General features: G+C 43.4%; 2 protein-coding genes across 2 annotated transcripts; both read right to left on the reverse strand.

The window, feature by feature from the left end:
- Positions 1–24,380: 24,380 nt before the first annotated feature.
- On the reverse strand, positions 24,381–25,598 carry LOC107474031 (uncharacterized). The gene has a single exon (XM_016093620.1). The coding sequence runs from the start codon at positions 25,596–25,598 to the stop codon at positions 24,381–24,383; it is 1,218 nt and encodes a 405-aa protein (XP_015949106.1).
- A 95-nt stretch (positions 25,599–25,693) lies between these two features.
- On the reverse strand, positions 25,694–26,851 carry LOC107474030 (uncharacterized). The gene has a single exon (XM_016093619.1). It carries the CDS (start codon positions 26,849–26,851, stop codon positions 25,694–25,696), a length of 1,158 nt encoding a protein of 385 aa, XP_015949105.1.
- Between the last annotated feature and the right edge of the window lie 466 nt (positions 26,852–27,317).

Genomic DNA, 27,317 nt, shown 5'->3' on the forward strand with positions numbered 1-27,317 from the left:
ACCTGGAGGGAGTGGGAGACGAAGTAAGGTCCCGCGCCTTCCCGGTCACCTTGGCAGGGCTTGCGATACGGTAGTTCAATAGCCTCCCGCAGGGCTCCGTGGCTGGCTTCTCGGATATTAGCCGTGCCTTCTTAGCACAGTTCACCACCAGAATCGCGAAGGCAAAACACCTGATCAATCTGCTCGGCGTCACTCAGAAAATCGGCGAGCCGACCAGAAAGTATCTAGACCGTTTCAACGACGAGTGCTTGGAGATCGAGGGGTTAACTGATACGGTGGCTAGTCTCTGTCTGACGAACAGGCTCCTTAACGAAGACTTCAGAAGGCACCTCACCACAAAGCTGGTCTGGACGATGGAAGAGATCCAAACTGTAGCCTAGGAATATATTAACGATGAGAAAGTCAGTCAAGTTGTGGCTGCCAACAAGCGGCAGCCCTCTTACAATCAACCCAGGCAGCACGGTAATGGAGAAAGACAAAAGGAGCATGCCAGAGACGGCGGTCCAAGCAAGACACCCAGACCGTTTTCTCGTGTCAGAAAATTCACCAATTACACTCCCCTCACCCTCCCCATCATAGAAGCTTACCAGCAGATAGCTGAGAAAGAAATCTTGTCAAAGCCTCGTCCTCTGAAGGACCAAACCGGGGGGAACAAGAGTCTCTACTGTGATTACCATAAGGGATATGGACACAAGACACAGGACTGCTTCGACCTGAAAGACGCACTGGAACAAGAAATTAGGGATGAAAAACTAGCCGATTTCTCCCACCTTATCAGGGAGCCGAGGAGACGAAATCGCGACCACGATGGGAAAGACAAGACCCGAACGGTGAAGCGACGACAAGAGCCAGGGGACAACGACCATGGTCTTACCGTAGTGAATGTAGTGACCGCGAGAAACACGGCTCCAAGGTCGAAATCGGCGCACAAGAAAGACACCAAAGTCTTGGCGGTCTCCTCCTCATCTGCGCGATGCTCCAAAAGGCTTCCATCTATCTCTTTCGGCTCAGAAGACCAATGGTTCGACGAGATCCTGGAAAGCCCCCCATGGTCATCATGGCCAGGGTTGGAACCAGTCTCGTCAAACCGATCCTTATAGATACGGGGGCAGACTCGAACATTATGTTCCGCAACGTGTTCGATGCATTAGGGTTACGGGATGCCGACCTAACGACTCACCAGCACGGTGTCGTAGGGCTAGGCTATCACTTCATCAAGCCAGACAGGATAATCTCCCTGCCGGTCTCCATGGGACAAGGACAGGGGTGAGGATTGATAATGGCTGAGTTCGTAGTTTCGCGGGATTCCACAGCCTACAACATCATCCTAGGGAGGAAAATCATTAACGATGTTGGGGCAGTGATCAGTACAAAGCTGCTAGTGATGAAGTTTGTCATTGATGACGGATCTGTAGGATCCATAAAAGGAGATTTGGAAACGGCAGTCGCTTGCGAAAACACCAGCCTCTCCTTGAGGAAAAAATTCGAAGAAGCATCAGGGGTGTTCCTCGCCGACCTGGATGCTAGGGTCGGCGACAAGCCCAGACCTGAACCAGAGGGGGACCTGGAGAAGTTTAGGGTCGGGGACACGGAGGAGAAGTTCACATTCGTAAACCAAAACCTCCCACATGAATTGAAAGAGCCTTTGGTACAAATGATCAGGGCCAATGGCGATTTGTTTGCCTGGACGCCAGCCGATATGCCAGGTATAGACCCCCAACTCATGTCACACCACCTGGCCGTCAAGCCAGAAGCCCGATTAGTGGCTCAGAGGAGAAGGAAGATATCACAGAAAAGAGCAGAGGAGGTGGCCAGGCAAACGGCCAGCCTCTTAGACGCAGGTTTTATCCGGGAACTAGACTACTCGACCTAGCTGTCGAATCTAGTTCTGGTAAAAATGCATAATGGGAGATGGAGGATGTGTGTAGACTACTCCGATCTTAACAAAGCATGTCCCAAGGACGCTACCCCCTTCCCAATATTGATGTGCTTGTTGATGCGGCGATAGGGTACCGGTATCTGAGCTTTATGGACGTCTACTCCGGCTACAATCAGATACCGATGCACCGGCCTGATGAAGCGTGAGCATCTTTTCTATCTTTTCCTAGTGAATTTGCACTTAAATTGTTGAGTTTAATAAAGAATTAATTATATTTTAGCCACTATGGATGCTATTTTGAGTTTTGTGCAATACTGTTTATTTTAGGTAGCATTCGGCAGAATTTGACGGAGTTTCTACAGCACAAGAATCAAAGGAGATGGCTACGAGGAGCGACGCGCACGCGTGCCTAACGCGTGCGCGTGATCTGGAAGTATCCATGGCGACGCGTACGCGTGACTGACGCATACGCGTGATTTTAAGATTTGCTCAGCGACGTGTCCGCATGATCGACGCGTCCGCGTGACTCGCGAAGAAGACCAGTGACGCGTCCGCGTGACTGATGCGTACGCGTGACTGAGAGCGATTTCTGGGCTGTTTTGACCCAGTTTCCAGCCCAAAAAACACATATTAGAAGCTGCAAAATGGACAAATCAAGTGGTCCCCACCCATCAACTGAAGATCTTATTTTTTTAGGAAAAGATATTATTTTTAATTTTAGATAATTAGATTTTAAATTTATTAGGATTAGTTATAAAAAGGGATTCCATTAGTTAACTAAGGGGCCCATCAGATTGGAAGACAGTACATTTTACCTGAATCCTTATTTTTCCTCTCAATCATGAGCAACTAAACCTCCATTGTTAAGGTTAGGAGCTCTATCTATTTGTATGGATTTATTCGTTTGATCTTTCTAATTTAATTCATGTTTTGATTTATATTTCAATAATTGTTTTTGCTCTTTATTTTATAAATATAGGTGGAGCGGAACTATGACCCATGTTCTAATTGAGTTCTTGTAAAACTTGAAAAAACTCTTTACTTGAACAACAACTTGAAAACATATTATACTGAATTTCTAATTATTTGTATTTAACGGGATACGTGACGTATAATCCCCTTATTTTTGGATAATTAGAATTTTTGTGGCATATAAATTAGAATTTGAATTTCACCCTCTAATTGGAATTAATTGACCAAGGAATTGGCAGTTAATGAATTTTAGAGGAGACTAGGAAGGTCTAAGGAATTAGGGTCTAGTCATATATAGTTTGCCATGAATTAAATCTTGCATGATTAAAATAGTTAGTAAGAAAATTCAATCTGGAAAAATAGATAACTCTGAAACCTTAACTGCTTTCTCCAATTTTATTCCCAACTCATTGCTACTTGCTTTCTGAAATTCTTAATTTACTGTTTAATGCTCTTTGAACTTCCAACACTATTTTCTGCTTGCCTAACTAATCCTATCAAACCCTATTGTTGCTTAATCCATCAATCCTCGTGGGATCGACCCTTACTCACGTAAGGTATTACTTGGTACGACCCGGTGCACTTGTTGGTAAGTTGTGGGTTATAAAATACCGCACCAAGTTTTTGGCACCGTTGCCGGGGATTGATAGTGATTAACAACTATTAGTTGTTTGATTGCTTGGATTAGGCGTTTTATTTTTAATTTTTTAAAATCTTTTTTTAAAAAAAAAATTCAATTTTTTTAAATAAATAAATAGCACCAATATTTTTTTTTAATTTCTGAAATTAAGTTTGGTGTTACCTATTTATTATTTCTTTTCTATTTATTTATTTATTTTATTTAGTATTTTTTTTTACACAGATTACCTCATTGGGAATTCTCTGCACTCTGACGTAGAGATTCCCATTCTTTCTTATTTTCAGTTTGTTTATGCGCAGGAACAGAGACAAAGAACATCTCTTAGACTTTGATCCTGAACCTGAAAGGGCTTTCAGGCGGCATTTACAACAAGCAAGACTTTACAAGGCTGCAGAATCTACTATGGATCCGACTAATAATGATAATCCCAATGTGGCAAACCCGAATGGGAATGAGCAACAAAGGAGAGTGCTTGGCTCTTACTCTTCTCCTACTGCAGATCTTTATGGAAAAAGCATCGTGGTGCCTCCTATTGCTGCGAACAACTTTGAGTTGAAGCCTCAACTGGTTACCCTGGTGCAACAAAACTGCCAATATCATGGTCTTCCCCACGAAGACCCAAATCAGTTTATTTCTAGTTTTCTGCAAATTTATGATACTGTTAAGACAAATGGAGTAAACCCAGATGTGTACAAACTCATGCTCTTCCCGTTTGCTCTGAGGGATGGAGCAAAGCTATGGCTAGATTCCCAACCCAAGGAGAGTTTGGACACTTGGAACAAGGTGGTTACTGAGTTTCTCAAAAATTTTTCCCACCAAAAAAGCTGACTAAGCTTAGGATGGAGGTTTAGACCTTCAGATAGAAGGATGGTGAGACTCTGTATGAAGCTTGGGAGAGATACAAGCTACTGATTAGGCAATGCCCTCCGAACATGTTCTCCAAATGGACTCAACTAGACATCTTTTATGAAGGCTTGGGTGAAATGTCCAAGATGTGCTTAGACAATTCTGCAAGAGGTTCATTACACAAGAAGAAGACACCAGAGGAGACTATTGAGCTTATTGAATTGGTTGCAAGCAACCAATATTTATACTCATCTAACAGGAATCCAGTGAGCTCTGAGACCCCTCAAAAGAGAGGCGTGTTGGAAGTAGATGCTGTTAATACTCTTCTTGCTCAGAATAAGCTGATGTCTCAGCAAATAAATCTTTTTACTCGACAGATGGGTGGCATGCAAGTCTCAGCTATCAACACCCAAAATCCACCACAGAAAGTCTCCTATGACATGGCAGGTAATTTTGTGCAAAATGATAATTATGATTATGCTCAACCCTCTTCTGAACAGGTGAATTATATAGGGAGTGGTCCTAGGAATCCTAACAATGATCCATATTCTAAGACATACAATCAGGGGTGGAGGAATCACCCAAATTTTGGATGGAGGGATCAACCTCAGAGACCTCATAACTTCAACAATAATTCTCAGGGCGGTTTCTAACAGAACAATGATTTGGAAGCAATATTGACAGGTTTTAGACAGGAAACCAGAGCATCCATCAAGAACCTGGAGATTCAAATGGGTCAATTAGCCACAAAAGTCACTGAAATTGATCAGAGGACCACTAATAGCCTTTCTGGTAACACAATTCCAAATCCAAGAGAGGAATACAAGGCTATCACCGTGATAAGTGGACAAGTGGCAAGTCCAGAAGCACAAGTTATGCAGGAAACCAGAGCCTCCATTAAAAATTTAGAAGTGCTAGTGGGCCAACTGAGCAAGCAAATACTTGAGAGGTCTGCAAGTACATTTCAAGGTGATATAGTGGTGAACCCAGGAGAAGATTGCAAGGTTATTCAATTGAGAAGTGGTAAAGTAGCTGGCTCTGAGACCAAGGTCAATGAAGAGTTAGTTGAAAAAGAAGCTCCAGAGGAGAAGAAGGAAGAAGTAGAGCACACCCCTCCAAAGCGTGCGGACAATCCATTCCTAGACTCTCTTGACACTCATCCTACATTGCCAAAGGCTCCTAAGTACAAGTCTAAGATGCCGTATCCCCAGAGACTTCAAAAGGAGACCAAGGATAAGCAGTTTTCAAAGTTCTTTGAAATCTTCAAAAAGTTACAAAACAATATTCCTTTTGCTGAGGTTTTGGAGCAAATACCTATCTATGTCATGTTCAAGAAGGAGCTGTTGTCAAAGAAAAAAGCGTTTAAAGGGAGATAAGACAGTAGTCCTGACTAAGGAATGTAGTGCTGTAATTCAGAATAACTTGCCAAGGAAGATGCCAGATCCAGGAAGCTTTCAAATTCCATGCACTATTGGGAGCACAACCTATGAGAAAGCCTTATGTGATCTAGGGGAAAGCATAAATCTAATTCCCTTATCTGTGATGAAGAAGCTGCAAATCCAAGAGGCACAACCCACAAAGATAGCATTACAGATGGCAGACAAATCTATGATGCCTGCATACGGATTAGTGGAGAATATCTTGGTCAAAGTGGGTAAGTTCTTCCTCTCAGCAGACTTTGTGATTCTTGACACAGGGGAGGATGAGAATGCCTCTATAATTCTAGGAAGACCATTCCTAGCTACTGGAAGAGCTCTGATTGATGTAGAAGTGGGTGAATTAGTGCTTAGAGTGCATAATGAGCAACTGGTCTTTTATGTCTTCAAAGATATACATCCAACAGGTGAAGAAGAGTGGTGCATGCAGGCTGAGCTTATTGATCCAATCCTTCAAAAATCCCCTGATGATACACAGCAGAATCTACAGCTCAAACCTCCCTTGGTAACAATCAATAAAAATCCTCCTGACATCAAACCTAAGTTTGGTGTTGGGAATGCATCATCTACCAAGGAGGAGGTTCCCAAAAAGAAGAAAGTACCCAAAGGATGGAGAAACAAAAAGATCCCCACTAAAGGTTTCTCCCCAGGAATGAGGGTGGTGTTGACTAGCAATCCAAAGTGGATTTATACAGTAATCAGAATCCTCTCTCTGGAGCATATTGAGCTACGTTATGGAGACACAAGAAAGAAGTTCAAAGTAAGGGGTGAAGAGCTGAGCCCCTATGATCCTCCTGCTTAGAGGAGCTGACCGTCAAGCTAGTGACGATAAAGAAGCGCTTGTCGGGAGACAACCCGATAATTTCGTATCCTTAGCTATTTTTATTTTTTGTAGTAGTAGTTTTCTTATTTATGTTATTTTTATTGAGTTCTTACTAATTTTCTAATCATGCAGCTATGTTATTCCATGAACCGAACACCTCAAAAAAAAAAAATAAAGAGCACACGACACGCAAGCGTCACTTACGCGAACGCGTCAATCATGTGTGCATGAAAAACAAAATTGACAAAGAGTTGCGTGGGAATGGCGCTGGACTCATGCTTGGCGCACAAACATGACCATGCATTCGCGCACGCCACGCGTGCGCGTCGTTTGCACTTATTGCCATCCACACGTGCGCGTCATTGACGCGTACGCGTGACCTGCAAAGTCGACGTAAAAGGAGTGTTTGGGCAGAGGGTTGTGCTGGCTTGGGGTTGGAAGCGTGCTAGAGGCACAAATTTACTCACGCATACGCGTCCTAGACGCGTGCGCGTCATTTGCAAAAATGGTTCCCTACGCGTGCGTGTGCATGACGCGCACGCGTCGATTGAAAATCTGGGTTCTCAAGCCATGTGAACAGAGAGTTGTGCGTACGCGCGGCTGGCTTCGCGCAAATTGCACAAAACCCAATGACGCATACGCGTGCCTGACGCTAATGCGTCATTAAAGAAAATTTGCGACCCACGTGCACGCGTACAGCACGCGTCCGCGTCGCCTTCGCCGTACAACTACAGTTGTTCGCCGCACAGTTTTCACTTCTCTCTCTCTCTCTCTCTCTCTCTCTCTCTCTCACTCCTAATTCTCTCTTGTTCTTTTATCCTTTTCTTTTTCTTTCATCATACTATTTGTCTCTTTCTATTTTCAGTTCTTATTTGCTTGAGGACAAGTAAACCTTTAAGTTTGGTGTTGACGCTTCGCGTAAAGATTTTCTGTTCATTCCTATAGCACCCAAAGGGAGGCGAATCATCTTCACTGAGGAGCACAACCTAAAGAATAAAACGACCGCTAAGATAACTAAGGTGGTTGAGTTCCTTTCATTTTTTATTCCTCCCCTCTTTCTCTATGTTATGTTCCGGCTTTCTGCTATTTTACTTTGTTTGCTGCATGATCTTTTATTAGTTAGAATCCTAGGACTAGTTAGTTTTCTTTTAATTGCTTTAATGCTGAAAAGATGTTTCATGTACCACTCACTGAACTTGAATCTAAAGAGAAAAGAAAAGAAGTGATATATTGCATGAGAAATTGAGTTAATTTTAAATAGTCTTATTTACTTAAATGTGGTGGTATTAATGGTAATTCTGAATGCATGATATGAACAGTGCATATTTGAATTTGAATCAAGGGATGTAGATGTATAAGGAACAGGAATTTAGAGAATTATAATGACTTCTCTGAAATAAACAAAAATTTAAATCCTTGAAGCAAAAGAAACAGCAAAAGAAAAAAAATAGATGATAAGTAATAAATAAAAGCAAGGTCCAAGGCTCTGAGCATCAATAACTAGGGAAGTCAGACATGATTAAAAGCTGAAAGAGTTGTTTCCCTAGTCATATGCTTGTGGTGTGATTGTGTCAAGTAATCCTTGAGACAGAATACTTAAAGTCGAGACCAAGTGCGTTTAACAGAGTATGCCAAAGGCTTTAAGCACCACTGTCTGGGAGTAACTGAAAGAAAAATCAGGACTCAAAGAGAGTCCCCCAGTTAAGTGCTTGTGGTGTTTCTGTGTCAAGTAATCCTTGAGACAAAACATTTAAAGTCACGGCTAAGCTCAAGGTGAAAAGCACCAAAGAAAAATAAATTAAAGTAAATTTTGCTATGTTCAAGGATTAAACTAAAATATAAAGATCAGAGAATTCATAATATTATCTAGATTCTAATTTCGAATGACATTAACATTCTTCTGATTCAAGTGAGAGTGAGATGCCAAACCTATTCAGGATTACAGTTATAAACCCCACTATAAAAAGAGACATGAGCTTAATCGAACTCTCATTCTCATGCAAATTCACATCCTATGTTAGTTTTGGTTGCTTGAGGACAAGCAACAGTTTAAGTTTGGTGTTGTGATGCGTGAGCATCTTTTCTATCTTTTCCTTGTGAATTTGCACTTAAATTGTTGAGTTTAATAAAGAATTAATTATATTTTAGTCACTATGGATGCTATTTTGAGTTTTGTGCAATACTGTTTATTTTAGGCAGCATTTGGTGAAATTTGACGGAGTTTCTACAGCACAAGAATCAAAGAAGATGGCTGCGAGAAGCGACGCGCACGCATGCTTGATGTGTGCGCGTGATCTGGAAGTATCCATGGCGACGCATACGCGTGACTGACGCGTACGCGTGATTTTAAGATTTGCTCAGCGATGCGTCCGTGTGACCGACGCATCCGCGTGACTCCCGAAGAAGACCAGCGACGCATCCGCATGACTGACGCGTACGCGTGATTGACGCGTACGCGTGACATGCGCCACGTGCAGAAAAAGCAGAAAGACGCTGGGAGCGATTTCTGGGCTGTTTTGACCCAGTTTCCAGCCCAGAAAACACAGATTAGAAGCTGCAGACTAGACAAATCAAGTGGTCCCCACCCATCAACTAAAGATCTGTTAATTAATTCGAATTTAAATTCAAATCTTATCTTTTAGGAAAAGATATTTTAGAGAATTATATTTTAAATTTATTAGGATTAGTTATAAAAAGGGATCTGATGCCATCAGATTGGAAGACAATACATTTTACCTGAATCCTTATTTTCCCTCTCAATCATGAGCAACTAAATCTCCATTGTTAAGGTTAGGAGCTCTGTCTATTTGTATGGATTTATTCGTTTGATCTTTCTAATTTAATTCATGTTTTGATTTATATTTCAATAATTGTTTTCGCTCTTTATTTTATGAATTTGGGTGGAACGGAAGTATGACCCTTGTTCTAATTGAGTTCTTGTAAAACTTGGAAACGCTCTTTACTTGAACAACAACTTGAAAACATATAATACTGAATTTCTAATTGTTTGTATTTACTAGGATACGTGACATATAATCCCTTTATTTTTGGATAATTAGGATTCTTTTGGCATATAAACTAGAAATTGATCATCACCCTTTAATTGGAATTAATTGACCAAGGAATTGGCAGTTAATGAATTTTAGAGGAGACTAGGAAGGTCTAAGGAATTAGGGTCTAGTCACAAATAGTTTTCCATGAATTAAATCTTGCATGATTAAAATAGTTAGTAAGAAAATTCAATCCGGAAAAATAGATAACTCTGAAACCTTAACTGCTTTCTCCAATTTTATTCTCAACTCATTGCTGCTTGCTTTCTGAAATTCTTAATTTACTGTTTATTGCTCTTTGAACTTCCAACACTATTTTTTGCTTGCCTAACTAATCCTATCAAACCTTTTTGTTGCTTAATCCATCAATCCTCGTGGGATCAACCTTTACTCACGTAAGGTATTACTTGGTACGACCCGGTGCACTTACCGGTAAGTTGTGGATTATAAAATACCGCACCACCTGAAAAGGATAAAACAACGTTCATAACGTTGAAAGGAATCTATTGCTACAAGGTGATGCCATTTGGCTTAAAAAATGCGGGGGCCACGTACTAGAGGCTGATGAAGAAGATATTCAGCGATCTCATAGGCAAGACCGTGGAAGTCTATGTAGATGACATCCTCGCGAAGACCACCCGGCCTGATGTTCTCCTGAGCGACTTGGGGAACGTGTTCGCGTCCTTCCGACAACACGGCATGAGGCTCAACCCGTTCAAGTGCGCCTTTGCCATGGAGGCTAGAAAATTCCTAGGATTTATGATAACCCAAAGGAGGGTGGAAGCCAATCCCAAAAAGTGCCAAGCGATACTCCAAATGAAGAGCCCGGGCTGTGTCAAAGACGTCCAGAGGCTGGCAGGAAGGCTCACCGTGCTGTCTCACTTCCTCGGGGCGTTGGCAGCAAAAGCCCTACCCTTTTTCAATCTGATGAGAAAAAGGATAGTGTTTGAATGGACCCCTGCGTGCGAGGAGGCGTTCAATCACTTCAAAGAGATCCTGGCAACACCCCCCGTACTCGGGAAGCCCAAGGTTGGAGAACCACTCTACCTGTACCTGGCGATAACGGAAGAGGCGCTTGCGATGGTCTTGGTGTGGGAAGAAGGAAAGGCTCAGCAGCCAATTTACTTTGTGAGTAGAGCGCTGCAAGGAGCAGAACCGCGGTATAGCAAATTAGAGAAGCTGGCACTGACACTCTTGACCTCTTCCCTTAGACTAAGGCAGTACTTCCAAGGCCACCAGATCGTCGTGAGGACGGACCAGGGAATCCGTCAAGTACTCTAAAAACCCGATTTAGTGGGAAGAATGATGACTTGGGCCATTGAGCTCTCCCAGTACGACTTGCGGTATGAGCCCCGACATGCGATTAAGGCACAAGCAATGGCCGACTTCTTGGTAGAAGTAACGGGGGACCCCACCGAGGAAATGGACATACGGTGGAGGCTCCACGTAGACGGGGCCTCTAACCAAAAGTCCGGAGGAGCCGGGATCATCTTGGAAAGCCCTGTCGGGGTCATATACAAGCAGAGTATGAGGCCTTCTTGGGAGGCCTAACCCCTAGCTCAGGAAGTCGGGGCGACGAGGCTGGAGGTGTGTAGCGACTCACAGGTCGTCACCTCGCAAGTAAATGAAAGCTACCAAGCCAGAGACTCACTGTTGCAAGAGTACTTGGAGAAGGTTAGAGAGTTGAGCAAGCAGTTCGAGGAGGTCACGATCCAACACGTCCCAAGGGAAAGGAACACATGGGCAGACTTCCTATCTAAGCTAGCAAGCACAAAACCGAGAGTCGGCAACCGATCTCTCATCCAAGGCATGGTAAAGGAACCAGCAATTGCCCTCCACTTGACAAAGTTAGGCCCCTCTTGGTTGGACCCTATCATCAATTTTCTGGAAAACGGTAAACTCCTTGACGACGAGAAGGCAGCTAAAGCGTTGAGAAGGGAGGCAGCCAAATATGCGACCATACAGGGATAACTGTTTAAAAAGGGACTCAGCCAGCCCCTGTTGAAGTGCCTACACCCCGAGCAGACGAATTACGTACTCAGAGAAGTCCACGAAGGGTGCTGCGGCCACCTTATCGGGGGCAAAGCCCTAGCGAGAAAGCTCATCCGAGCTGGATACTACTGGCCATCAATGATGGAAGATTCCAAAGAATTTGTGAAGAAATGCGTCAAGTGTCAGGAGAACGCCAACTTCCACAGAACACTTGCTTCCGAACTAAGTCTATTGACGTCCTCCCGACCTTTCCCACAATGGAGAATCGACCTCTTGGGACCTTTCCCGGTTGGTCCGGGGCAAGTCAAATATCTCATAGTGGCCATCGACTACTACACCAAATGGATAGAGGTAGAACCACTGGCCAGCATATCATCCTCCAATTGCAGAAAGTTCATGTGGAGGCAGGTGATAACCCGATTCGGCATCTCGAAAGTCGTCATCTCAGACAACAGAACGCAGTTCATTGACAAGAAGTTCATAGAATTCCTCGCCGGCCTGGGTATAAAATAGAAATTCTCTTCGGTGGAACACCCCTAGACAAATGGGCAAGTCGAGTCCGCAAATAAGGTCATCTTTCTGGGCTTCAAGAAGCGGGTGGATAACAGAAAAGGTGCATGGGCCGATGAACTCGTCTCGGTCCTCTGATCTTACCGTACAATCGAGCAGTCCTTCACGGGATAAACCCCCTTCCGCCTGACGTATGGGGTGGACGCGATGATATCCGTGGAGATCGGCGAGCCGAGTCCGCAGGTACTTCTGAAGGGAGTAGAAGAAGCAGTAGAAAAGGACTTGGTGGATGAGGCCAGGGAGATGGCCCATTTGACAAAAGTAGCACTAAAGCAAAGAATGGCCCTGCGCTACAACGCCAAAGTGCTCAGGAGGAAATTTGGAGAAAATGACCTCGTCTTGCGACGCATGACATAGGGCTACCGACCCAAGGGGAAGGAAAACTGGCGGCAAAATGGGAAGGCCCCTACAGGGTCAGAAAAGTGCTCGGCAAAGGCGCCTACAAATTAGAAAAGCTCGACGACAAGGAAATCCCAAGAACATGGAATGCAGGTAACTTGAGAAGATTTTATTCCTAGCTCAAGCACGCCGTCTAGGCGGTTTGACGAGCTCAGTGATCTATTGTTATTAAACACTTACCATGGCTATAGACCTGTTTAATTGTCGATTAATATTTACTTAACAAATTTCTCCTTTTATTCTTCCCCAATTATGCATCCCACGACAACATGTTCCTCATAACGAATGGTAATGGGACAATGATACAGCGCCTTGGGACTGATCACCCCGGGAGCCAACCAAGTTAAAGCCATAACAAACGGCCATGATAATAGCAAAGCCACGATGTGGCTTCGCCAAAGATACCAACATAACGGTAAATGAACAACGAGCGACAAGCATACACTGACAAAACGGAAACAAAATAAAATGAAAACACTACCAGATAAGTGCATAAAGACGATAATCACAAGCCGACCAAGTGACTAATAAAGTATAATAAAAATAATTTCAGAAGTTCTACAACAAAACCACAAAAACACAAGGTACAAGAGTTCACTTTTTGGGCATATCAACAATCTTGCCGTCCTTGATTGTCTTGAAAACTCCAATTGCCGACGTGTTAAAGTCGGGAGCCACGATCTTCACCTGAGCCTTAAGAGCCTCCTCAGTCATAAAGATCGCGCTTTTTCCCTGCTCTTTGACCTCCTTATGTTTCTTTCTGAGCCCCTCGACCTCAACTTGAGCAGTCTTAGCAGCCGAGACGACCGTGTCCCGTTCCTTTTCCAAGGCGACCACCCGACCTTGCGCGGCACTGAGCTGGCTTTCCAATGTCATCTCCCGCTCGGTCAGCCGAGATATGGTAGCATCAGAAGTCTTCAATTTTTCTTGGGCAGACGCAGCCTCCTCCTCGGCAGTCTTAAGCTTCTCCGTCGCCTCAGACAGCTACCTTCGGAGCGTTTCAACTTGAGTTTTGAATTTGTTGTTGGCTGTAACAGCAGATTCGAGCTTCCGGCGTAGCGACTGCATACCCGATAACTTAAACTCCGCCTTCCGAGCAATGGCCGCACCGCGAAGGAGGGTACGTTACATCCATCACGCCTGCCCCGCAAGGTCGGTACCATGAAAGTGTTCCTCCGTGCCGGGAAGCAACTGAGAGTCTATGAATGTCCCGGCATCAAAGTTTCTCTCTATCACGGTGAGAGCCCCTTCGGGGCTGGAGTGTGATCTCTGCCTCTTGGGGGTAGGAATGACCCTCAAGTCATCCTCCTCGACTTGTTGAGCAGAAGACGAATGCCCGGTACCAGCCGCCTCCCCAAGAACGGGAGAAACGTGCGCCGCGTCAACAAGTTTATCCGACATGTCGACGTCACGGGGTAAGGGCGCCGCTTGATCCTCCTTGTCCCCGGGAGGGACTACCGGCTGCTCGTCGGCCTTCTCCCCATCACTTTCCGCCAGAAAAGTTCTGAACAAGCTCTCAAGGCCTATCACTTCAGCAGACATTCCCACTGCAACAGAAATGAACAAGTTAGTCATTTAATCGGCATAACAAACCAAAGTAGCAACCATGCAAAAAACATAAGACAAAAACCACTCACAAATATAATTATGGGCTACCTCCCGGTTACCCATAAGAAGGTGGGGGTTCACGTGGTTTCTCCCAAAAACGGCCCACAACACGTCGGCAATTTTTCTATCCACGGCATACATCCCCTTATAGTTCACCTTAATAAAAGCGTTAGACTCCGCCCCGAAACTCCAATATGTCGGGATGAGGCGTTCTCCCTCCAATGCAACCCGAAAGGATGGCGACCTTTGAATGGACGCACCTTAAAATACTTATCTTTGAACCCGTGATAAGAGTCCTCGAACAAGCCAAAGATCTTTTGACCTTGAGCAGATTGGAAGGACATGAACCCTTTCCTCGCCTTCCCCTCCTTGGAAGGATTTGTGAGATTAAAAAAGTAAAGGAAGACGTCAACGGAGCAGCTCCAGGTATTCACACACCATCTCGAAACAGCGGATCAAAGCCCAACTGTTCGGATGCAGCTGCGACGGCGCCACGGAGATCTGACTAAGGAGCCCCATTTGAAAAGTGGAGAAGGGGATACGGACCCCCACTTGGGTGAACATGGCTTTGTAAAACCAAATCCAGTCAGCAACTCGGGGGGCGTGGAAATTGAGTTCATACAACCGCTCGTGAGAGGCAGGAACGAAGACGTCGTAATTGGCCTCCTCGTCGGTACCTCCGCACAGGTACTCGGCCTGACGAAACTCGGTAAGCTCCTCCTCACCCATCTGGTTCGGAGAGTCCCTCAAGTCGGAAGCCACCTAGGCGTATGGGTCATAACCCGCGGCGGAGGTAGAAGCTCGGGAGACGACGCAAGGCATACCTACAATGGGGGTACCACTCGGTTAGTCTACGAGGTCGGGAGCTCGACAAAATCCCAGGAACTACATTTAGCCTATCCAGTAACTAAAATTAAGCAAGACTAAAGTAAAATCCAAGCAAAAGCCTAAATAATATCCTAGAATGGTTACCCCCCCCTAACGCACCTACTCAACACTAAGGCCATTTATCATACAAAGCAAATAAGCAGCATGCAAACGGAAGAACCAATGATGAAAAGAAAAAAGGAGGGACCTTGAAACAAAAGGAAAAGGGATTGATATTTACCTGGAATAGTTGTAGAAACCCGGAAGAGAAGGGAACACACAAGAATGCAAAAATGATGCCTTGGATACTTGAGAGAGAAAAAGATGAAGATAGGAGAAGCAATGATAGGAAAGGAAAAAGAAACTGAACGGTTTAAAACTGCCACTCGAGAGGCGCGAAAGGACTAGGGACAAAATGGTCTTTGCGCACAGAGTTTTTTAACCCATTATGAGCATTTAATGCTCGGTGCGAGGAACGAGGCGACAAATGATCACCCTGGCAATAAACAGACGCGCGCAAGAGGCACGTTCCTCCTACAGACGGCCGACCTCGTGACAACGCGCGAAAGAAGAGACAACACACTACCAACAGCCCTCACGACTATTGCTGGCGCGTGGGGGGACTGTTGCGGCCTGGCCCAAATTGATTGCGGGCCGACCCGACACGTAGACCACCCGACCCGAGCGGTCTGGTGCAAGCTGCTTAACCACCGACCCGGACACGCGTCCTTGACAGCTCATCACTACAGTTGTATGAGGAAGCTTCGAGGAAGGTGGGTCTTCTCTGGTGGGACCCACTTCTGACACAGTATATATGGGGAGGGTCCTACCCCTCCCCCACGGTACGTTAGATACCGCTCTATCCCTTTTTCGCCTGCACATTCAACTGACTTGGGCGTCGGAGTGTCTTTGCAGGTGACACCCCCTCCACGTCAAGAGCTCGAAAAGTCAGCTACTCCAATCTCACCCTCGCGACCTGGTTCCAGCCCGCACCCCACCTATCAAATCGAGGATTCACCCGAACCGTCCGGTAACCGACCTACCGAACAGGTAGCATAGTCCTTTTTCCTAATGATTGGTTGTTTGACATATTACATTTTCCTAATAATTTGGCATATTTTTTAACGAGTCTTAGAAACCAAGAGTGTTTGGCAGCTGCGTAATCATCTTTTTCTATGCTACTAATAAAGCATTTGAAGCAGAATAACTTCCAATTTGTCACACTTAGTATTTCCAATATACAGATAAAGTATATATAACTAATGCCCCCCATACCACATCATATACATCACTCATCAGGTAACTTATTTACATTTTACAATTTACTTTTCCACCAAACCATGAGCCCCACTAATCCATGATCATATATCATTGCAAAATTGATAATTTGTTTTTTCATATTATCATTTTTTTAATATAAAGCAAAAAAGTGTATTTCCTAGGACAAGAAGTGCATATCAATTTTCTAATTCTCAATTTCAATAAAGGGCATTGTGCAACAAAGCTACATGACATTTGGTCCATATAGTGGGAATTGGGAACATAATGAGAGTATAATATATGTATATATAATTTCATATGCGAAGTATACAATTTAGGAGCAACATTTTACCTGCATTAAATGTAAATTTATCTGGTGTGGACCAAGGTATTGCTGATGATTGAACTGCTGGATCCGATGTACCAATTGAAGTAGGCACATTATGATTATCTGGCAGGTTTTGCACTTGCATTCTTGATGCATCAACATGGGGCATATGGAAAAGGGGCAAAGGGAATTTGGTCCCAAACGAGGAGCACCTGAAGGAGTTGCTGGTGGCAAAGCAGAACCAGCTAACATGTTGGGAAATGGCATTACTGGTCTGTTCATTCTCATTTCCACGCCCATACCCATTCCAATCCCCATTCCCATTGAGGGTGTGTGTGGTTCAAGTATTACATTGTTACAAAGATTCCATTCTCATGAGAATCACATATACCCAAAGAGAAGGTGGGAATTGAAATGATGATACTTGCTTGAAAATAACTTTTTAAACTCTGAACCAAACATGGACATACAATATTCCCATCTTAAAATTCCTAGGAATTATTTATAATTCTTCTAACCACACACATATATACTGCTGGATTCCGGGGAACATCATCGGTAGCATGCTGCATCCCATGGACATCATCTGCACAAGTAAATTGGTCTCTATTTTACTCAGAATTGTTAAATTTTTGGGAGAAGAGCAGAATAAGAAGATAATATTATATGTGAAGTTGTTGTTACATGATATAAAAGTCATATAGGATATTACTAACAAACCTCATAAATATCCATCTACTAACTATTAGCCATTACTAACTTAACTCCCAACTACTAACAACTCTAATAATATTTTAATATGCCCCGCAAGCTGGTGGATGAAAGATGTCAATAATCTTCAATTTGGATAAATTTTGATGAGATAGTTGAGGAAGAAGCTTGCAGCACGGTAATTTTGGTCACAACGAAAAGGAGGAACAACTCTAGTAATATTTTAATAAGAATGATCATACGATATATGATGTTGGAATGTGTATACTACTGTGTGATTAAAAAGAATGTTATTTGGACATGTAGATGAATTTCCCACACATTTGGACATGAATCTCCCATGAACATTACACACCAAATAAACAAAATAGCAGTCCAAATATACTTCAAAAGTTTCATAATATTTACACTTAAATCAACAATAATAAAGGGGGTGGAATTCTTGTAGTTCTGAACAAAAATTTTCTAACAAAAATGTCAAACAGAAACCTGAGGAAAGAAGAAATGAATATACCTGTACTTGTAACTTTAGTGACTTCATGTATTCGATTGGTTCATCCAGCATGGATGCTTTGTTAGACTATTAATAAAAAAAAACCAAAATAAAAAAAAATAAAAAATTAGAAAGAGCTATGAAGATTAAGTAAAATCCCAAAAAGAAAAAAGTCTTGACCTTGTTGCACCGAGGTATAAGTTCTTGCAAAGCTCTCATCCTTTCATTAATTCTATCTCGACGCCTCTGCATGCAAATACAATATGAACACTTCCAGTGAGAAACAAAATAACAAAAGCCAATTTTCCGTTGCAGACTACTTTGGCGTTGAATTTGCCTAATTTTTCTTTTAAGTTTTTAATATTTTAAAATTTTTTATTTTCATATTATTTAAATTAAATATTAACTTTTAACCATTCTTGATAAATTGAGTATCAAAGTTTGGGTTCCATAATCATCACCGTAACAAAATTGGCCAAAAGTACTCACCTCCTTTGAAGTATGGTAAAATATTCAATCCGATTCCTTCTATTTCTTAAATCATGAAATGGTCTGCTTTAAATTTTTTATATAATATTATACTTAATATCGTTATATCTTGTAAAATGTAACTATGTGAAGCAAGAAATACCCTTAAACCTAACACACTGATTAACCTATTCTATTAGAAGATTAGAAGAGATCATTTGGTCAATTTAAGCTGAACAAAAATAAAGTGGAAGCCCCCACGGTAAATTTTACCAAACTTTAAGGAGGTTAGTGCAATTTGTCCCAATAATATAACTTGTGGAATCATAAAGGCAATGTATATGCATACCCTTTCTGAAAGATTATGGACCTCTGCTGCACGAGATCTCTTTGTAGATGTCGAGCCGCGGGCTTTTTTTTCGCTTCCGGAGATTCAATATCAACATCCTTTTGCAGTGAGACAAATACAGATGAGAATAAGAAAGCTACATGTTCCGTTCTGGTAGTGCCGAGGTCAGCGACTCTTGTTCGAGCACTTAGATTCTCAACCGAGCAATGCGTCGTCCAGATGTCACTATGCGGTTATGACCTCAGCTTTCTGAAACACGGCGGCGGGAGTACCTGCAAAAGGGACTCCAACGCTCAAGTAAGAATGTGAATTATGAGAAAATAAGAGAAGTAAATCAGTGCGTGTTCTTAAGAACCTGAGTCTATGGTTTCATTCGACCTAGCTTTATTGGCGGGTGATGTGTTGGTTAGGATTTGTTCTTCCCGATATGCCTGGTGGGAGTTGTTGTTAGTATCTTTGACTTGCGTAGGATCAGGAGTGAGTTGAGTGGTGTAGACTATTGTGAGTAGCGGTTTAGGAGATGATACGGTTGTGATATTGTTTGCCTCCGGGATTTTAGGTCGGATTAGGTTTGAGCTACAGGTGCCGAGTATAAGGGGTACACGTCATAGCTCCCAAGGTCGCCTGGCGTTGTATAGAACGGTGGGCGAGCTTTGATGTGTATGTTTTAGTTTGTACGTGGGCTTTCTGTTTCAGGTCCTTTTTAGTCATTTTGAAAAGATTTTTTGTTGAAAAGAGTCTTTTGTGAAACGTGTGTCGTTTAATTTGCTGTCTTACCGCTTGGGTTTTTCACGTTCCTAGTGGGTATGAATTGCTTTATCCACTAAGATAGTGGGCCTCGTAATAATAGCTTCCATCTATTTTGGAACTCACAACTCTACTGTTTCAACTTCTTGTGGCTTAACTCCCATGATGTCTTCGAAAGGTTAGTACCTCTGACCATCCTTTTACTGTGTGTTACTCGTTAATGGCAGGAGAGAGAGGGAAGGAAAAATTGAAGGCGGTTGAGGTAAAGGAAGATGATCCCTACCATTGGGTTCATGATGACGTGAGGACTCGTTCGTCTTCTTACACAACTGTCGAGTCTGTGGCTGATTTGAGGGTTTCGAATTTTGTGAGAGCTGGGTCTGGTATAGCTATTGAGTTTCTTCCTTGTTCTAGTAGTGACAGGATGTGTGAGAGGAGGGGTGATTGGGAATGCTTTTTTATCTATACTCCTTGTTTAGTTGAGCTTGGTTTGAGGTTCCCGTTTTCTTTCTTCGAGTGTGATGTTCTTACCCAACTTAATTGTGCGCCGTCTCAACTTCATCCCAATTCATGGGCTTTTCTTTGTGCCTTTGAGTGTTTGATGGATTTTCTTTCTTTCCCTTGTTCCCTGCCTCTGTTCTATTCTTTATTCCAGGCTAAAGGGGTTCGAAAGGGTTTGTGGGTCTGTCTTAGTAGCTTCCTGGGTCACTCCTTATTTCTCCTTTATAAATCTTCTTTCAAAAAATTTAAATCCTTTTTTGTGAAAGTTAGGTCAGCTGAGACCGAGTACCAGTTTTACTTAGATGACGAGCTTATTGAAAGGTTTCCGTTGTATTGATGTTTTGAACCTTGCCAAATTCTAGAGGCTTCCGACCGTAGTGAGAAGGAAGATTTGTTTTTGGATTTTTTGGTTGAGTGTTTTGCTTCCGGAGAATGTTTGTCCATCTCTGAACTTTTATCTTTGTATGATTCTGGTGATGTTGAGGGTTTGAAAGCTTATATAGGTAATTTTTTTGCATGTATGTTACTTGTGTTGGTTCTTGTTGGGGCCTCTGATGCTGATGGGTTTTTGTAGGTGGCCGAGTTCCCTTGTTGGATCCTAACAAGTTGCAGTCCTTCTTAAATAAGAAGAAAGAAAAGGGGGTTGGTGGTTCTGGTGATCGAAAAGATGTTGGAGAGCAAGCTTTCTCTTCAGTTGCTCATCCCACGTCTTCGTTCAAGAGGAAAAGGGACGATGCGTCTTTGGAGGTTATTTCTGAGGGTGGTCAGGAAGCTGTGGGTGGTGGGGAGCTTGCTTTTGATCGGCAAAAGAAGATTCATGGTTTTATTGCTGGATCTAGTTCTCATTCCCTCTGGAATGAGCAATTCAACTTTGCCGAGCTTTCTGATAGGGCGTCGCAGTATCCGGGTGATATGCTAATGACTCGTCGAGTTGGTGGGGAGGCGCTTGGCAAGTTTGTTCAGGTGATTTTCTTTGCTTTTGCTTTTGTTCTCTTTTTTTTTTTGTTTTAACTCGGAAGAGTTTTTGTAGGTTGTTGCTTCTCGTTTACTCTGCGTTGGACGTACTGCCGAGCTCATCGGTGCTGAGCAGCAGGAGGTGGTGGACAAAGCCTCTGACTTGGAGAAGACGTATAAAGCAAGAATTGCCGAATTGGAGAAATCGATAAAGGAGAAAGAGGATGCTGTTATTAGTGCTGTTGCCAGGGCTAAGGAGTCTGAGGAGGATGTGGTCCGCTTGAGGGATCAGATTCGTCTGTTGCAGACCGAGGTGAAGGAGAGTCATGTTGCTAAGGGTGAGCTTACGGCCCGAGTTCATGAGTTGGAGGAAAATGGAACGGAGATATTTTCTTATGGATTTGAGCATGCTGTGAGTCAGATTGCTTTGCTAGCGCCAGAGTTTGATAGGGATCGGCTCAATATGACGAAGATAGTGGTCGGTGGAAAATTAGTTGTAGATGGAGCTGTAGAGGAGCATGGGGAGAATGTTCCTCCCTCTTGATTGTAGTTTGATGTTTTTCTGTTTTGTAGTTTGTTTTGTACTTGGCTGGTTTGTTTTGAAATTGTTGGATATTTGCCGACCATTACGTGGTTGGTTAGACTTTTATGTTAATATTGCTTGATTTTGTGGATTAGTATAGTAGTCGTAGCTTTTGCGTTTCGTTTACATTTGGGTATGGTACCAAAGAATGTTTGATTAAATGTTTGAATTTATTTGAGACATGTGCGTCCGGCCTCGTTAAAACCCGGCTTAGGCAAAACCCTCTTTTTTGGGAAAAAAGCTCTTAAGGGGAAAAATAGTGCCTTCATTCGCTAATTTGTACAAGTTAAGATGTATACATCTTTAAAGAGGAAATGTTCCAATTTCCTGGAATCGGGTTTCCTTGTAGTGTTTGAAGTTGGTAAGCCCCCATTCCGATTACTTTTGATACTCGGAACGGTCCTTCCCAATTTGCGGCGAGCTTTCCATGTGAAGGAGGTCTTCTGGCTTCCTCCGTTCGTCTGAGCACTAGGTCACCTTCGATGAAGGTTCTCGGGACTACTTTCTTATTGTGCTTTCTTTCTATCAGTTGTTTCTGGGCTCTTTGTCTGATGGCTGCGATTTCTCTGTCTTCTTCGGCCAGATCAAGCTTGGCTTTCCTGGAGCTTATGTTATTTTGCTCGTTGTATAGCTCGGTTCTTAATGTTGGCACCCCGATTTCCACGGGAATTAGTGCTTCTGAGCCATAGACTAGCTTGAAGGGTGTTTCGCCCGTGGTGTTGTGTACTGTGGTGTTGTAGCTCCAAAGTATTTCCGGGATTAGCTCGGCCCATTCTCCCTTCGCATTATCAAGCTTTCTTTTTATTGCCTACAATACAACTCGGTTAGCGGCCTCGGCCTGCCCATTAGTTTGTGGGTGTTCGACCGAACTAAAATGATGCTGTATATTAAAATTTCTTAGAAATGAGCCGAGCTTATTATCTATAAATTGTCTACCGTTGTCTGATATTATTTCCCTTGGTATTCCAAATCGGCATATTATATTTTTTCATATAAAAGATCGTACCTTTTCGGCTGTTATCCTTGCTAAGGGTTGTGCTTCGATCCATTTTGAGAAGTAATCTATTGACACTAAAAGGAATTTTACATGTCCTGGTGCTACTGGAAATGGGCCGAGGATATCGAGCCCCCATCTGTGGAAAGGCCAGTTTACCTCTATGCTGTGTAACACCTCGGCTGGCTTTGTGGAGATGGCTTCGTGTTTTTGGCATTTGTCACATGCCTTGACTTTTGCTAGGCAATCTCTTTTCATGGTCGGCCAGTAGTATCCTGTCCGGGATATCTTAACTGCGAGGGCTCTTCCTCCAATGTGATTTTCGCATACACCCTCGTGAACTTTGTCCATCACCTCTCTTGCTTCGTCTTTGCTTAGGCATTTTAGCAATGGTTGTGAGAACCCGCGCCTGTACAGTTCTCCTGCTACCTTTGTATAGAAGCTCGCCTTACGTCTGAACTATTGTGGGTTGAGCTCATTCCTTGGTATGGTTCCTGTACTTATGTATTCAAGAAAAGGTGTTCTCCAATCATGGAGGTGGTTAATGTTTTCTATGCATAATAGTTCAATGCTGGGTTTTGTGAGTGTAAGTTGTGATAATACTGATGTTTGTGTATCCGCCCTAGTGGCGGCAAGTTTGGATAGTATATCCGCCCTAACATTTTGTTCTCTATGCACATGTAGTATAGTAAATGAGGTAAATTTTGAAATGAGATCCTTTGCTATGAGCCAATATTGTTCTAGCAAAGGATCTTTTACCTGAAATTCTCCTCGGATCTATTGGACCACCAGGAGGGAGTCGTAGTATGCTGTAAGGTTTTGTACTTGGCGGCTTAGGGCGAGCTTAAGTCCTGCTACGAGGGCCTCATACTCGGCCTAGTTGTTGCTTGCTGAGAAGTGGAACCGGAGGGCTTATTCGGCTACTACTTCGTCTCCTTCTTTCAGTATTATCCCGGCTCTACTTCCTTCTCGATTTGATGCTCCGTCTACATGCAACTCCCATGTCTTGTTTTGCTCGTCAGGGGTTAATTCTGAATGAAGTCCGCGAGGATCTGTGACTTTAGGGCTGGCCTTGGCTGAAACTGGATGTCGAACTCTGAGAGCTCGATAGACCACTTAATTAGTCATCCGGCTAGCTCCGGTTTTGTTAGTATCTGTCTTAACGGTTGGTTTGTTCTCACTATTATCGTGTGGCGTTGGAAGTATTGCCTGAGTCTTCTTGCTGTTATTACTAGTGCTAAAGGAAGTTGTTCTATCCTCGGATATCTTTGTTCTGTTGGTTGCATTACCCTACTGATGAAGTACACTGGGTGTTGTGTTTTACCTGTTTCAACGACAAGAGCCGAGCTTATAGAATAATTAGAAACGGATAGATACAGAAATAAAGGTTTACCGATCTCTGGTTTTCACAGTACTTGTGGTGATGACAGGATGGTTTTGAGTTTGGCAAATGCTTTCTCACAGTCTGCGGTCCATTGGAATTTCTTATTCTTGGATATCGTTTGGAAAAAGAGGTGTGATTGATTCGAAACTGCTGGCAGGAATCGGGATAGTGCTGCTACTCTTCCTGCCAATTGCTGTACTTCTTTTACCATCTTAGGACTCGTCATGTCGAGTATCGCTTTGCATTTTTCAAAGTTTGCTTCGATTCCCCGTGAGGTTAACATGAATTCGAGGAATTTGCCTCCTTGTACCCCAAAGGCGCATTTTTCAAGGTTGAGTCTCATCTTGTATGCTCGGATCTGTTCAAATATTTCTTTGAGGTCGTCGCAGTGTGACTTTTCTTGAGTGGTCTTGGCAACCATATCATCCACATAGATTTCCATATTCCGACCTATCTGGTTATGTAAGACCTTGTCCATTAGCCGTTGGTAGGTTGCACCTGCATTCTTGAGACCAAATGGCATTACTCAATAACACAAATTTCCATGTTCAGTTATAAATGCTGTTTTGCTTTGGTCTTCTGGATGCATAAGTATCTGGTTGTAGCCAGAATATGCGTCCATGAAGCTTAAACTTTTGAAACCTGATGCACTGTCAACGAGTTTATCGATGCAAGGTAGAGGATAAGCATCTTTAGGGCAAGCCTTATTTAAATCTGTAAAGTCGACGCACATGCGCCATTTACTTGAAGTTTTTCTTACCATTACCACGTTCGAAAGCCATGTGGTGAATCTGATCTCTTTGATAAAGTTTGCTTTAAGAAGTTTTTTGGTTTCTTCCAGCGCTGCTTTTGATTTTTCCGACCCGAGGTTCCTCTTCTTCTGAGCTATAGGTCGGCTTGTCTTGTTGGTGGCGAGTTGGTGACAGATAATGTTCGGATCTATCCTTGGCATGTCTGTTGGGGTCCAGGCGAATAGATCAGCATTGCTTTGTAGCACTTTTATAAGTTTCGATCTTTCTTTTCCTTGTAGTGCTTGGCCGATGTATGTGACTTGTCCGGGCTTTGTTGTCAGTGAGACTTCTTGGAGTTCGTCTGCTGGTTCGGGTCTTTCTCGGGCGTCCTCGTGGGGGTTCAGGTCGGCTAAGGATAGTACCTCAGTTGTGTTGTGGATGGCTTTGACATCTTGTTGTTCTATTCTCGGGGTCGACTTTTTTAAGCTTGCGTTGTAGCACTGTCGGGCTTGTTGGCGGTCTGAGTGAAGTGTCGCTATTGTTCCGTCATGTGCCTGAAATTTTACACATAGGTGAAAGGTTGAAACTACTGCCCTGAATATGTTCAGAGCAGGTCTTTCGAGTATGATGTTATAAGGACTGGGACAGTCAACTATCAAATATTGTATGTCGATGTTGCGCGATGATGGGTGGTTCCCTATCACCGTCTTCAACCATATGTAACCTTTAATCGGTACCCTTTCACTGGAGAATCCGACTAATTCTCTGGAAGAGGGTTGTACAAGTCTTTCGGATATTATCATTTTCAGAAAAGTAGTATAAAACAAGACATCAGCACTACTACCTGGGTCCAGAAGGACCTTTCTTACCAATAACTCGCCTGTTTGGATGGAAATTACCACTGGATCGTTTGAGTGTGGCGCGACCGAGCATATGTCTGCTTGGTTGAAAGTGATCTCAAGATCGTCTACTTCTTTGTTACTTTGTGGAGTTGTTCCTTCGATTGCTAGCATTGTGCGGTAGCTTCACTTTCGTGCCGAGGCTATTTCTCCGCCACATCCGAATCCTCCAGATATGCAATTGATGACTCCTTTTGGAGGAGTGTTGTTCAACCATTTGTTGTCTTCTTTGTTTCTCGGGGTTTGTTATGTTCATCTCGGTCCGTTCGATTTTCTTTATGCTTTCTGCCTTCGATGTATTTATCCAGGAGTTCTTGTCGGGCTAGCCTTTCTAGCAAGTCTTTTGCTATAATGCACTCGTCGGTTGTGTGACCATATTTCTGATGGAAAGCGTAATGCTTGGTCTTGTCCACAAATCGCTGGTCTTGGTAGTTTCCTGCCCTGACAGGAGGTTTTATGATTTTGGCGTTGAGTATTTCCTTGATGATTCTTTCTCTCTTTGTGTTGAACCTGGTGTAATTGTCAAACTTTGGGGTAAGCTTAAACGTCTTTCTGGGATCTTTGTAGTCTGCCGACCTGATTGTTCGGCTCTCTTCCTTTTTGGGTTGCCTTCTGTCTGCTTTTTCGGCCTCACAGAGTTCTTCAATCTCCATTTGCCCGGCGGCCCTTTCTCGAAATTCTTCCAAGGTTTTCGGTTTTGTGACGGCAATTGTTTCTCTGAATTTTCTGGGCTTGAGGCTAGCTTTTATGGCGTGAAGATAGACAGCGGGATCTAGATCGGGTATCTCCATTGTTGCATCTGCGAATCTGGTTAAGTAGTCCTTTAAGCTTTCTTGGGGACCTTCGCAGATAGTGCCGAGGTAATCTGATCCGTGCACATAAATCCGTGCTACCGCAAAGTAGTCTATGAAGGATCTTGCCAATTCCTCGAAGGAAGAAATTGATCCTTCAGGCAGTTTTGAAAACCAAAGGAGGGCTGTGCCGTCGAGGTAAGTAGGGAAGGCCCTGCAAAGAACAGGTTCATTGTTAGGTCCATTAAAGAACATCATAGACTGAAATTTCTTAATGTGAGCCCGGGGGTCACCAATCCCCTTATATAGCTTGAGTGAGGAAGGTAATGTAAAATGTTTTGGCATTTGGTAATTGGTAATCTCCTCAGAAAAATGGTTGTCCAAGGTCAGTTTCTCCTTTGGTGGGTCGACGCTCAACATGTTCGTGTTGCCTTTCCCTTTGCATCCACTGTCCTCCTGCTTGTTGACATTATTCTGGGTGGATAATTCGGAAAGTTTTTTCACCTCTGCCTGTAATTCAGTCATCTGGGCCATGAATTCGGCCTGAGTGGGTTGAAAAACTCCGTTGTCAGCCATGGATAGGAATTGAGAAATCCTGCGTAGAAGGAAAACACAAAGTAATATGTGGTTAAACAAGAATGGGGTTAGTGTAACTTTTGGGCCCACGGTGGGCGCCAAATGTTCCGTTCTGGTAGTGCCGAGGTCAGCGACTCTTGTTCGGGCACCTAGATTCTCAACCGAGCAATGCGTCGTCCAGATGTCACTATGCGGTTATGACCTCAGCTTTCTGAAACACGGCGGCGGGAGCACCTGCAAAAGGGACTCTGGTGCACGAAATTGTGATCATCAATGGTGCCATCAACATGGTATGCTCAATTGCAATCTCAACTCTTTATCACAACTTCGCACAACTAACCAGCAAGTGCACTGGGTCGTCCAAGTAATAAACCTTACGCGAGTAAGGGTCGATCCCACGGAGATTGTTGGTATGAAGCAAGCTATGGTCATCTTGTAAATCTCAGTCAGGCAGATTCAAATGGTT

The sequence above is a fragment of the Arachis duranensis genome, chromosome 2 (genome assembly GCF_000817695.3).
Source record: "Arachis duranensis cultivar V14167 chromosome 2, aradu.V14167.gnm2.J7QH, whole genome shotgun sequence".
NCBI classification, from domain to species: domain Eukaryota; kingdom Viridiplantae; phylum Streptophyta; class Magnoliopsida; order Fabales; family Fabaceae; genus Arachis; species Arachis duranensis.

Bases quoted from the DNA above. Each gene is read 5' to 3' on its own strand.
- LOC107474031 (XM_016093620.1), bottom strand. From the start codon at position 25,598: ATGCTAGCAATCGAAGGAACAACTCCACAAAGTAACAAAGAAGTAGAC.
- LOC107474030 (XM_016093619.1), bottom strand. From the start codon at position 26,851: ATGGCTGACAACGGAGTTTTTCAACCCACTCAGGCCGAATTCATGGCC.